At 37.8% G+C, this 13,410-nt stretch overlaps 1 protein-coding gene across 2 annotated transcripts; it reads right to left on the reverse strand.

The window, feature by feature from the left end:
- Positions 1-478: 478 nt before the first annotated feature.
- Positions 479-12,976, reverse strand: arfgap3 (ARF GTPase activating protein 3). 2 transcript variants are annotated; one of them, XM_087830892.1, is made up of 17 exons: positions 12,829-12,976; positions 10,927-11,045; positions 9,197-9,269; positions 8,954-9,085; positions 8,679-8,759; positions 8,471-8,564; positions 8,315-8,374; positions 8,172-8,218; positions 7,404-7,555; positions 7,041-7,172; positions 6,801-6,926; positions 5,457-5,609; positions 4,582-4,708; positions 4,287-4,374; positions 2,457-2,581; positions 2,326-2,371; positions 479-1,841 (listed from the first exon to the last, which is right to left on the reverse strand). In XM_087830892.1, exons 1-16 carry the CDS (start codon positions 12,895-12,897, stop codon positions 2,354-2,356), a joined length of 1,596 nt encoding a protein of 531 aa, XP_087687018.1. In that variant the 5' UTR covers positions 12,898-12,976; the 3' UTR covers positions 479-1,841; positions 2,326-2,353. The 2 variants fall into 2 exon arrangements, with proteins under 2 accessions (XP_087687018.1, XP_087687017.1); XM_087830891.1 differs by having other exon boundaries at positions 479-2,371.
- Between the last annotated feature and the right edge of the window lie 434 nt (positions 12,977-13,410).

Genomic DNA, 13,410 nt, shown 5'->3' on the forward strand with positions numbered 1-13,410 from the left:
GGTCTTGAGCCACCCTTTAGTTTTTTATATTTTTATAGAGGAAAAATTGGAAATGAATGCATCAATTGGATGAAACACTGAAATTTACAAAAGATACGGAAGTACAGTAGGTAAGGGAAAATTGAGTGGGTGGGTCAATAGAAGGGCCAGATGCATCTCTCAGGTCCTCCATTTTTTTTTTTTTTAGGGCACACTACACACCGTTATGATAAAGGTTTTCTGCCAATAGCTCTTTGAGAATCATCTTGTTAATGCAAAAATATTTTATGCATGTCAAACTGTGCTGTCATTGGCATTTTCATAGATTCAGGCTGGGTTCTTGGATGTTTAAGAGTTTTGCACAGTACTGTGAATAAGATGTCTTAAAAAGAAAAAACAAATCCCACTTAAATCTAAAAAAAAAAAAAAAAAAAAAAAAAAAAGTTTGTAGGCACACGGACCATGGACACATTTACACAAATAATGAAGACAGTAAAAGTTTAAGCACAAACCATTTATTTGGCATATTCCCAAAAGTCGTACTTACATTTTGAGTGTCAAAAATGGTCAAAATCTATCTGTAAGTTTTTTCATTAATGAAAAACCCCTATACAAGATTGTATGTAGCAATTCACAGCAGACTAGAGCTTTAATAAACAAGTTTCTTAATCCATCTCATATTCAGGATGTGTTGACATATTTATTTTGAGGGCTACAAGGGCCATGCAGCTTATACAAGTTCCTACATGTAACAATATAGAACGGCAGAGACACAATCTTACAGGACATATATGCTGACTTAGGGGCAAAAACTAGACCAAGCAAAAGCTGCCACACACAATTTCCAACACATGTGCAAAAGATACCTAGATTGAGCCAACAAGAAGATGTGTAAATCAAAGATCTCCTGACTAAGGCATTTACTGATGGGAATTAAAAAACAAAAAACAAAACCCCAAAAAACAAAAATATATTTGATCATTTAAGAACCTCTTTAGTGTTTCATATTTGAACATGTCAAACTCCTGGGATGTTCCAGCTTCTCAGAAATTAGTCTGCACTATTATGACGGAGTCCGGGCTTTAATTAGTCCCTTTGACTTTGCACAATGATAAAGGACAGAAAAAAGGCAAAAGCACAAGCTTTACTCTGAACAGATATCAAATCTAACTCAAGCACTGCCTGTAGTTCTACTGTGTTTAGAAACAATAGCATATATAAAGTTAACACCTTTTCTGATGGCAGTTAAAGTAACAGAAAAAAATAACTGATGGTTTTAAAGGGATCATTCACATTGTTCTTTTAAAGTGGAAACGAGGCCTGAAAGCTACATAAAAGGTCTCAGCACATCAAGAAATCCTTCAAGTCTTATAGAGGCGATCCAAGAGCCGTATTAAGTGTACAATTTAGAGATTTACCAAGATGATTAGGCATTTATTTCAAGAACATTAAAAAAAACAATAATCTAACAAAAATTACTTCTTAAAATGATGACTGAATTCTTCATAGCATCTAATTCTATGCAACTGGAGCTTTTACGAAGCTCATTTGTTGTTTTAAAGAAATATTTATATCTTATAATAATTGTTTTTTTACTCCTTAAAACTTTGGCATATCACATTTCTTTTTTATAAGCATTTCTGCATGACTTCCAAAAAAACAACAACAACAACAACAACAAATTGCGACTCACAGGATAATGACACTTATGTGCTAGTGACGCATCAGTTTACATAACTTACAGTACACTTACTAAAAGTATATCTGTTGCCCCAAGGCCTCAGTTTTAAATCAGCTTTTGGTCCTGCCTTTGGAAGAGCAAATGTAAGTGCACTTTGGGAACAGAAAGGACACTTTCAACCCTGCATGAAGGGGCACAAAAAAACAAAAAACACAAAAACAACACTACAAAGTGCACGTGATGAGTGACAGAGAGTTACTGAATTAAGTACTTACAGAGGTAAAGGAATCAAACGGAAAGCCCTCCTAGCTCCTCAGACTGCTACATACAGCATTTCTATATATGTAAAACCCCGAAGCTCAAAGCAAACTTAACATAATGCAGGCTGAATATTCTTCATAGCTGTATATACACAAATATCTTCCTTCAAGGTGTTTGCAGGGGGAAAATAATTCCACTGAAAAATATTGTGCTCTGCTCATCTTGATTTGATCCCAAAGACTACGACTATGTATATACATCATCTAATAAAAAACTAGATATAGATATACAATATACAAGTACATTCTGCAGACTTGCTCATAGCATTGATTTATATTTTCCTCCCAACTCTCCCACGATGAGCACCCACTAGAAATGTCATCTAACTGGCAAACAGAAGATACCTATGGACGGTGAATCTGACATGTTCACTTAGGAACTGTAGTGATCCTGAAAAAAGGAAATAAAAAAAGCACCATGAGAAGTCGTCATTATTGATGAACTTGTATCATACGCTGGAATATATCTGACTGACCTGAATCGAGCTAACTACGCCGCTGGCCATGACTGAAAGTTTTCCTGCAACTGAGCGCACTCCGTGTTTGAGCTGCGACATGTCGGGAGCGCTGGGGAGTACGTTGCTCAGACGGTACGAACTCGCTGTGGACACAAGGCAAAAAGTCAAGCAGACAGAGAGACAAAGGGGACTCGTGGAGAAGCCACACGCATGTGAAAAAGACAGTTTTCACGGGACTCTCTGCAGTCCTGTGTAAAACAAAAGTACAGTAGCCTGCTGAGCACATTTAGCAGCAATAACTTGAAGCAATCATTTCGTGTATGATCTTACAAGTCTCTCACATTGTTGTGGAACAATTCTGGCCTGCTCGTTAAAGCAATGCTGTGATGTGATCATCGTCCTGCTGCATGACCCAGTTTTGCTTAAGATTCATCTCTTGGACAGATGGCCTCTCATTCGACTCTACAATACTTTGGTATACAGAGGAGTTCATTGGGGGTCTCAGTGACTGCAAGCCCCCCCAAACAAACATCCCTACTTTGGGTTTTATCTGTATGAAGGACATTGTTCCAGAAGTCTCGTGGTTTGTTCAGATGCAACTTTGCAATCCTAAACTGGCAATCCTTCCAAACAAACTATACTTGTTCAGTCATGACCATTAACATTTAACATGCCAACATGCTGAGGCCTGTAGAGTCAGAAATAGAGAAACTCAAAAAAAAAAAAAAAATGCTACAAGTCCTGAATGGTCTGACCTTCTAGAGACTTCCACTCCTGATAAGATCAGTAATTATATTGAATGTTTTCCACTTGTGAATAATTGTCCTCACTGTAGAATGAGGGACTTCAGATTGTTTGAAAATGGCCTTATAACCCTTCGTAGATTGATTGGCAGCAACAATTGCTTCTTTAAGATCATTGCTGATATCTTTCACCCTGAATGCTCCAGAACAGGAAAACAAAACGTCTGCTGTCACAGAGGTGTTCACACTTGCTCAAAATCAATTACTCAAATGCATTTGATTAGCAGCACCTGGAGGCTACTTACCTTCTTAATGCCTGTGGAAGCAGTAAGTGTGTATTTAATGTTTTCAGTCTTGTGAAACCTGCTTTTTCACATGATCATATGAAAGAATTTACGGTATTTAGATTTCCTCTTAGGTACAAACAATAAGGGTTGAGACCAGTTCGACCAGTATGCACAGTCAGACTGGTTAATCACTCTGGAGCTGGTGCAAAACTTCAGTGTATGTGAGATAAATTAAATTACAATTTCAGCACAGCTTCACAATAAACTCAAAAGTCAGACTTCTTTTCATAATTTCAGGGGCATAATATTTTATATTACAACCTGTATCACAGTTCAATACTTATTATGTAATTATTCTAGCAGATGTTCAAGGGTCATCAGACAGGTGGAATTTTAGGTGGAAAACCTCCATTCCACCCAAAATTCCACCCAACAGTGTAACACCAAGTAGGATAGGCCAAGATTCTGTTCTCAATGTGACCACCACCTAACTAAGCCTGGAACAAGCATCCAACATGTGCAGTTTCTCTCTTATGATACAGTTTTAGCAACCGCCATTAATCAGTGACCCCAAGTCCCCAATAAAATTAAGAACACAGCTGAATTTGTGGCGCGTTTGTCTACTCATTACTGACAAAATGACCTGGAGTTTGGAAGATGTATCAGAAAAGTGCACAGTTAACAGGTTGTTAAATCCAACTTTAAAGAATCACACAAGTGGGCATCTTATTAAAAACAAACAAACAATCATACTAAGATGTTCCTCCGAGCGGCTCAACATACAAGCGCTAAGAAAAGAAGAGACAGTCATGTCTTACCAGTCTGCTTCTTTGGATCATCAAACAGATCGGCTGAACTTATGGATGCATTCCCAGAAAATCTCTCCAGTCGGGTTTTGGCTTCATACTGAACAACAGAAAATGTTAAAAATTTCAACCAAGTTTTATGTCCATTTAAATTAAAGACCTTCAGGAACTAATGTTCAGGCTTATCTCAAGTTCCAAGGAACAAATACAAACAGTTTTTTAAAGTGATATCCCAGTCCAGTATTTACCAAATGAAATCAAAGGAAAAGCACAGTTTAGAATGTGTGTCCACGTTGTGCTTGTATACCTCAGAGTTGTCTTGTTTTCCAAAGAACATATCAGACGAGATGGCTTTTACATCATCTCCAAACTTTTTCCGAGCTTCTCCCGTGTCTGAGAGCGCTGCTGCTTCTAGTTTCCTTCTGGTTGTGGGCCTGATAACAGTTACCAACAGAAAAAATAATAATATGACAACAGGAAGAAGTACTTTAAGCACAAATCGTGTATTTTAAAAGAACACGCTGAATTAAATTACACCAAACATATTCAAGACTGAAGAGTCTTAACTTTGTGTAAAAAGTATCTTAAGCTACAATTAAAAAGCACTGATGACCACCAGCACTACACCTCAGCCAGCTAGCAGACGCACTTATGCTATCATTTTCAAAGTTCTCCTTTGCCTTCTTCTCGAGTTATTGCATGTCACCCATCAGCCTTTTGCGGCTGAGGTGTAAAAATTGTGCCATTACTAAACTGCATTTATAATATTTCATAACTTGTTGTTTTTTACTTGTGGTGTTTATATTTTAATCATTTTAAGCAAACATTTAGAAAAACCGTCTGGTTCCAGGACTGTATGTTGTTTTTCTTCAACATACATGACCTCAAATTAATTTTTTCAGGGTCTAGACGGTTTAAAAAAATAAACACATAACAACAGCTGCTAATGGATTGTAACTAAATTATTTACTAATTTCTTTCTGTAAATTAGTAATTTTATTTGATAAAATAGAATAAATCTGATTATTTTATTTGATAACATAATCAGATTTTTTCTAGAAAGCCCTTATCTTAATTTGTTGTTAATTTTGATTGTTGTATTTAACTAAAATTTGCTTTGAATCATTAAACCTAACCATAAAAACATGTAGAAAACTTCAGTTTTGTGTTTAAACAACCAACCTGTCATCAAATGAAGTTATAGTGGAGGACAAGAACAAGTCTGACTCTGGTTTCCTGCTCTCTTTCATCCAGCCTCTTCCATCATCTCTATCGCCCCACCGTGAAGAGAAACTGTCTGAGGTGTCACTTTGGTCCTCAAAGCGAGTCAGAACCCTGAAGAAAGTAGCCAACAAGAACAATATAAGGTGTAACAAAAAGAGAGATAATGGACTTTACTAGTACGCTGACACTAAGATACCCAAATTCACACAGTCAGCACATTGTTTAGCATGCAAATGTTAGATTTATAGACTCCCATTCATCATGCTACAGTGTCAGGGAAGTGCTCACAGATCCCACATTAATCTTGTAACTTGAAAATGACTCTGAACATAAAGAAATATTAGAAACAGAAAGAACAAAGAGCTCTGCAGCACATAGTTCAATATCAACACAGTCTGAATCGAAAGAATGAACTTTGCCAAGTTGTTCATTCGTCTATAACTGATGTATTTGTGTGCAAGAGCACCAAGAAGAATTACTCCTATTTAAAAAGGCTACGGATGTTCACAACAAATGCTCACTTCAGGTTTCCCCAACTCTTAACCCTTAAGAGCTACTACATTTTTCACATACCATATATATTTTTGTACCATACTCAGTTTTATTTATGATAATTTAGAATATTATATGTTTTAATCAAACTGCATCAGTAATTTTGTAATTTTTTGAAGAAAAAACAAACATCTATCTGACCTATCACATCGACCCTCTGCATGTCCTCCTTCACTACATCGATAAACCTCTTTTTTGATCTTCCTCTTTTTCTTCCTGCCTGGCAACTCCATAGTCAACACCCTTTGTCCAATATACCCACATGTCCAAATCATCTGAGCATTGCCTCTCTGACTTTATCTCCAAACTTTTCAAACTGAATTGTCCCTGTGATGTACTCATTTCTAACCGTGTCCACCCTGCTCACTCCCAATGAAGACCTTGACATCTTCAGCTTGGCTTCCTGTCTTTTTGTCAGTGCCAACATCTCCAAACCACACATCAAAGCAGGTCTCACTATCATTTGGTAAACATTCCCTTTCACACTTGGTGTCACAAATCATTACTGAGACTTATCTCCATCCACTCCACCCTGCCTGGACTCTCTTCTTCACCTCTCTTATCCACTGTCTGCTACTTTGGATAGTCGAATCCAACTATTAAACTCATCTACCTTCACTACTGATATTACAGCTTTACTGTTATACCCGTCTCTGTCTCACTCAAAAGGGAAAAAAACCCTGTAATATTGTTAACACAGTATCAAGAGTTCATTTTGTTTATATATTATCAACATCAACTTTATCTGACCTAGAGCTGAAGGACCCTTCATCGTCATCTTCATCAATAAATCGCCGTCCTTTGGTGGTCTTTGCTCCAATTGGATTGTCCTGCTGGATGGTGTGCATGTCTAACATCACAGAGTGAGAAACTCCACTACAGAGAAGAGCCAAGAAAGAGTAAAAATGACAGTGAGACACATTAAAATGGAAAAACAACATTCTTAAATCTACTAGAGGTTTGTCCCCCCTCACTCCCAATTTGTCTTACCTCCTCATGCCCAGACCCATGCCCAGTCTCTCAGCTTGTTCCTTCTTTTTCCCCTCTAGTCCTTTCAGCTTCTGCTCTTCGATTTTCCTCTGCTGCTCAAAATCTTTGTAGGCCAGCCGCATGGATGGAGCACTGAAGAGAAAAAAAGTAGGTAAGCTCAGAGATAGAAACAGATGAGCCAAATGTGGTGTATAGTTTAAGTAATATTCATGATTTAGCCCCTTTCTCCTGAGGTAAAGAGAAGAAAGAGCCATGGATTTCATCTTGCCATAGAGGACACAAAGTTACATTCTCTTTCCGATTAATTGATTACAACAAGAAAGATGGAATGAAAAAGAAATAAAAAGCTATGGGTATTCTTACATGGACTCCACAGTTGTAACGTTCTTCTTGGCACCAGCAAAGCTCTCTTCTTTCTCTCTGATTTTGTCAGCAGCCTGCGCCTTCTTCTCGAGCTCCGAGAAGCTCTGGCTGCTAACCTTCTGAGCGCCCAGACCGCCCTTCTTTGAGGCCAGCTGCACACAAACATACACATTACAATGATGTACCAAATAAAACAGATAACGGAGCTGGGGTAGAAGCTTGTATTCTGAGATAACATTCAGAATCTCCAAGATTAAAAACATATTTTAAAAGAGGAAAATTCAGAAAACAAAAAACAACCTCTCATAATACTATACTATAATCTCTTATAAATGGGTCCGTGTGGCAGCAGGGCAGTGCAAACTGCAGGGACATGTGGAATGGGACCCCAATTCATTATTTAAAACAAATGTGTAAAGATAATTTATTTTATTGGCAGTAAATGGTGCCTACTGTTGTTGTGATTCACCTTATTTACCTGTTCTTGTATCCCCTCAGGTCAATCATGTGATGTGTGTGTATGCAGTGACTACTGCTGCACTGCCTAACTCAGGTGTAAATGTGGCCCTCCCTATGTGGCTGTGGTGTGTAGTACGATCAGGTTGACCCAAGCTTGTAAAGTAGGACAACGTGACTGGCTTTCTATTTGTCTTAAAATTTATCTCAGACACTACTTGAGTTTTTTCTCTGAATATTACCCTCCTCCCTTAACCTAAGTAATTGTTTTATTGTACTTATTATGACACCAATATAAAACTTTATACATACTGTTTTCTTGGCACCTGCTGGCTTCTTCTTAAGAAGAGAAGAGGGCTCTGAGAAAACAACAGAGAGAGTGAAGTCAATATTTAGACAGACTTTTATGGGCATTTAGGTAGAGTTAACTAAATATGCACAGTATTGACTCAAACCTGGGTTTGCTTTTGGTGAAACACTGAGCATCTCCACATTGGGACCCTCCTCTGAGTTACCTGAAGATAAACATGTGATAAGCCACAAAACTATTTTAATATAAAACTGCAGTGGGTCAGTATAAATCAGATTATTAAGCAATGACACAAAGATACCATTACGGTCTTCATCTTTTTCTGGCTCTGAAAGCTTCTCTGATGCGGAGGGGCTCAGACTCATTTTGGCCATGTTCAGATTTTCAGGAACAGCCTGGCCAGGACACAGACACACGTAGTGAAATTAATAATCGCTGTGTCAGGCTGTGCAGCATATCTGTGGATAGTTGTGGACAAAATCCCAATTGAAGAAACCACACACTTATACCTGTGTATGCAGACTGAAGAAATCCACCTGCTTGTCGCCTGGGGATGTTGGAGACAGAGGAGCCTGACTGTCCAGCCACAGCTGTGAAGAACAAGAGCCGTAAAATGATTCAATTATATGAGCGTTTATTATAAGTGTGATAAGCACATGGGTAATACCCAGGAAGCCAGTGTTTAATAAATTTAATCTCTCAGCGCCAGGTTGGTTTCTCCCCGCCCCCCTTGAGGAGAAACCTGGAGGTGTTTTCAAACTGTAACCCAGCCTGTCAGTGTTACCTCAGTGCCATGGCGTCTGGTTGCTTGTGTGGCCAAAGTCTTTATCTTCTCTCTGTACAGCTGTGCAGCCCGGCAGTTGTACTTGGCATTGGCAGCATTGGCTGTGCAGCCATGTTGACTGAAAAATGCAATCTGACACCGAGAGGTCAAATAAGAAACAGGAAAGCAAACAGGTAGAATCACGCTTGTGTCACACACTGCTGGAGTTTTAACCTGATAATAGTGTGCTGATATTTTACTCACTGCGCTGGCGTTGCCTCCAACTTGCATACATCTTAGCTGGAACCACGACCAATTAAAATCCAGCTCGGTGGACCTGTGTGGCACAACAGGATCAGGGTTTGAAGAATGTGTGTTTGAACAAAGAAACATACACCTGAGGTTACAGAACCATATCCACTCCCATCTCCTTGCTTGAGCTGCCTTTGTTCCACTTATCCTTCACTGTATCTGAAGCGTCTTTATTCTGTTTTATTTGTTTTGGATGCTTAAGTCATTTATTTTTATCCAAAATTACAATAAATCTCTTGAGATTGTTATGTCCAGTTAATGTACCGTGTCCAGGATTACTGCTCGTAGTTTACACATTTGCACAAAAAGTGAAAGATCCCTGGTTCAAGTCCAGGAGGAGAAATAAATCCCTTTGGGGTGGGGTCAGGAAGGGCATCCGGCATAAAAATCTGCCAAGTCAAGCATGTGAAGCTACCTGCTGTGGTGAATGCTTGCGAAATAAGGAAGCAGCCTACAATAGCTTTACTATTACATTACACACTTTTAATGTAGTCATTTGAAATGACAGTTTATTTTTTTTCTTCTTTTTTTTATTGCTTATCTTTTTAAAATTTTATGTTTATTACACAGGTAACACAATCCTATGCCTTAATAACAAGAACACCAGTCATGCTTAGTTACCCTACAAAGGCCTGTTTTTGGCTGAGAGTATACTTCTGAGCTGTTGAGTCCATATTGCACTACGTCTTTGCAGTTTGGGTTATAAAAGGTAGAGTGAATTTGATCAAAACACTGTGCATATCTTATCTTCTTTTCATTTCTATGACTGCTGTTGTCTTGTATTTTTTTTAAAGGGTTTAATACTATCCTAACGAGCTGATATTTTCACATCCTAAATACTGCAAAAAAACCCCAACTTTTTATTAAACTCAATTTAATTAAAAAAAAAAAATTACAGCAACAGCTGAGTCAAGGCGCTTTTGTTTGCAAAAACAGAAAAAAAAATTAATTCCCACCCACTTTCACTTCAAAGAGGTGGCTACAGCGAATCATCTGCCTCCATCTCACCTTATCCCAGGGATCCTCTTAAGTCACACCAACGCTCACCAACACCTTCTCTATTTTCTTCCTCTTTTCCTCCCGTTGGGCAGCTTCATCTTCAGCATCCTTTGTTCAGCGCTGCATATCTTCATACTATCTCAGCCTTGCCTCTCTAACTTTGTCTCCAAACCGCTCAGCCTGAGCCATCCCTCTGATGTACTCTTTTCTAGTCTTGCATATCCTGGTAACTCCCAGTGAAAATCTGGAAGCTCTGCCCCCTGTCTTTTTGTTAATCCCAACATCTCCAAACCATACATCATAGCAGGTGTCAGTAACGCAGTGTAAATCTTCTCAGAAAATTAAAAAAAAAAAAAAAAAAAAATTCAGTGTTTAATGCTCAAACACAACCTTCCACACACAACTGTTGTTTACTCTTGATTTATTATTTTGTTAGAGGTGCTCGTGGCTCATGAAGAAGAGGAGGTTGTCTGCAAACTGGCTCCTCTAGTCTGCATGTTAAAGTAAACTTGATCCCAAAGATCCCGATGCTTCTATTGGAGTGTGTGATATTAGATAAAAAGCACTTATACATTTTCTACTCTATTTGAGAGCTTTCTTACAACAAGCCTCATTCACGCATTGACATAAGCACCAGTCCATTTACCTCCAACTCCAAGGAAAATATATAATTCCTGACTTACCTAATAAATGAAAGGTGCACTCCCAGAGACCTGTGAGTCCCAGAGCAATCTATACAGAGAAAAACCCCATAGGTGATGCTGGCCCAGCTGGGGTTCTTAGCTGCGCAGTCAAAGCAAACCTGAGGGACAGAGAGCAAGAATAAAGGATTGTCTCATTATACAAACATACAAGATGTTCATCTCACTTCTATTTTAAGACCATAATTCCACAATTAACAAAAGAGACGGATTATTCTATAACTGGAGAAGACTATTTTTTTAAAATATAGATAATTTAAAGATATTTTTATTTGATGTAAGTAATAAAAACAAATAATAAATTGATATGGCCAGTTCAGGCATCAAAGGTGCACTTTTTATTTGTTGCATACTATGCTTGATGCAACCTTGTAACCAATATGGCAGAAAAACAGAAAAAAGGATATTTTTAAAATAGTGTTTAATAAATTCTTGACTATTAAGTGAATGAACTCATATTGCATACTCAGTTTAATCACTTTAAACAACTTTACCCTGTACTACAAACTTTTGCAAAAGCAACAGATTGAGCCCTTATGAATGAAGAAGCAACAACAAAGCATTTACAGTCATTTTAGTAAAAATTATATGGTAACCTGGTTAAAATAAGACTAACAGGATTGTACAAGTTAACGTGGCTGAAATATAGTACTTTTATTTGCAGTTATGACATAAATGTGACAAATACTCAGGACCACAGCAGTGTTGTTTAATAATATTTCATGATTTTGACATGCTTGTTTTATATGCATGTCAACAGGGTTGCAAATCATAGCTATTATTAGTGTTTTCTCAGAAAAATATGCTATCTAGGGATAAATGTAGTCATATAAATAAAGGATACTTTGAACCTTTGGTAATATGAGTAACAGTGTTGTATTGGTTAGACTAATGCACTCAATGCACTTAACTAGTCAGAAAATATGTCAGAGGACAGACCTTTAGTCTACCCATGGTGTTGGCACATGTAAAACATGACATGTCATCTTACTGTTTTATCTCTTCCTTTCCAAGGCGAATTAGGTCGTTGTTGTTGGACACAATTTACAGAGCATAATGTTCTTTAAAATATGCTGATGTTAACAAAATGTTTAAAAAAAAACATATGTGGATCTGGAAGAAGTGGATTTCTAAGCTGGAAATTTGTTTGTTATATTTAACACGCGATTTGCTTATAAGGAAGTTATCAGGACATGTTTTATAACATGTTTATTCGTAACCACTGTTTCAACAACTGGATTTAGATTTTGTCTCAGGACTATAATTGGTATTGTAGTATTTTATGCATGGATTCTTTTCAAATTAACGCAGTTGTAAAATGGTCCACAGGTGGAGGCCAAGAGCGTGAAGAGTGTCCGACTACACGAAGCAACAGCTGTGAGGATAAACAGGAGACTGTGCTACTGACTCAAACAGCTGTTGGTGAAGTGGCGTTAATTTCGCAATGAGATCAGCAGATAATAGTTACAGCAGCGAGTCGCAAACACGTCTTTATCCCTGAAGATGTCTGTTCTGTCTTTTACATGACCCGAGTCGAGAAAAGGCCTTAGAAACTGAGCTTTAAACAAACACGGCTGATGTAAACTGTCAAAATGTAGCTAGCTAGCTGTCACACCGTTTGCTAACGTCACGTCACGCCAGGTTACAATTTCTAAGTTTTGTGATATTTTGTTTCTGCGCATTTTAAAACACGTTTTTTAAAAAAAAAACAAAAAAACCCGACTTATTCTAAAGATGACACTCGTCAGACAGTTGTTAAATTGGTCGCAAACTGAAGCCAGCTGTGGCGTTTCCCATAAAGTGCGACGTGTCAGATATTTAGTTCAGCGGACTTCCTTGTGCACCAGAGTACACCCGTCTTTCTGGTATTTATTTAAGTCTCACCTTATTCGTAGGGATGGAACGAAGTCGCTTGAAAATAGCAGAAATGTCCTGCTTGCTGGGTTCTGCCATTTTTCTACCTGTTGGTGTCTGGCGGTTAAAGGAACAGCATCAAAAGCAGACCCGTGTTTTTCCCCTGAACTGAACCCGACACGTCAGTAAGAGAACACCATGGGCGGACGCTGATTGGTTGGAAATGATCCGTGGTCGTGTTATTGTCGCAAAGACTTCTTGGCAATGTAGTTTTAGATCATATAAGCGATAGCTTACGTATCTTCGAATTTCATGCATTTCTGTGTGACCGCAGCCAAAACATTAAACACAACTTTGAACAATATAACTTTAATAACGTGTCTTGAAATAAGATACAATAATACTAAATAAAAAAATACTAAAATATGATAAAATAGTTCAATAAGGTAAAAAAAAAAAAATGCATGAAAAATGGATCGTTTGAACCGAAAAAGAAACAAAGCTCAAATCAAATCAAATCTAGTTATTGTTATTTTGGAATGTGGCAGGTCATTTCCTGTCTTTTGTGGCACCTTTTTATTATTAATATGATCATTATTACTAATGATAAGG

This window comes from Neolamprologus brichardi, chromosome 17 (genome assembly GCF_056152115.1).
Source record: "Neolamprologus brichardi isolate AB-2024 chromosome 17, ASM5615211v1, whole genome shotgun sequence".
Taxonomy (NCBI): domain Eukaryota; kingdom Metazoa; phylum Chordata; class Actinopteri; order Cichliformes; family Cichlidae; genus Neolamprologus; species Neolamprologus brichardi.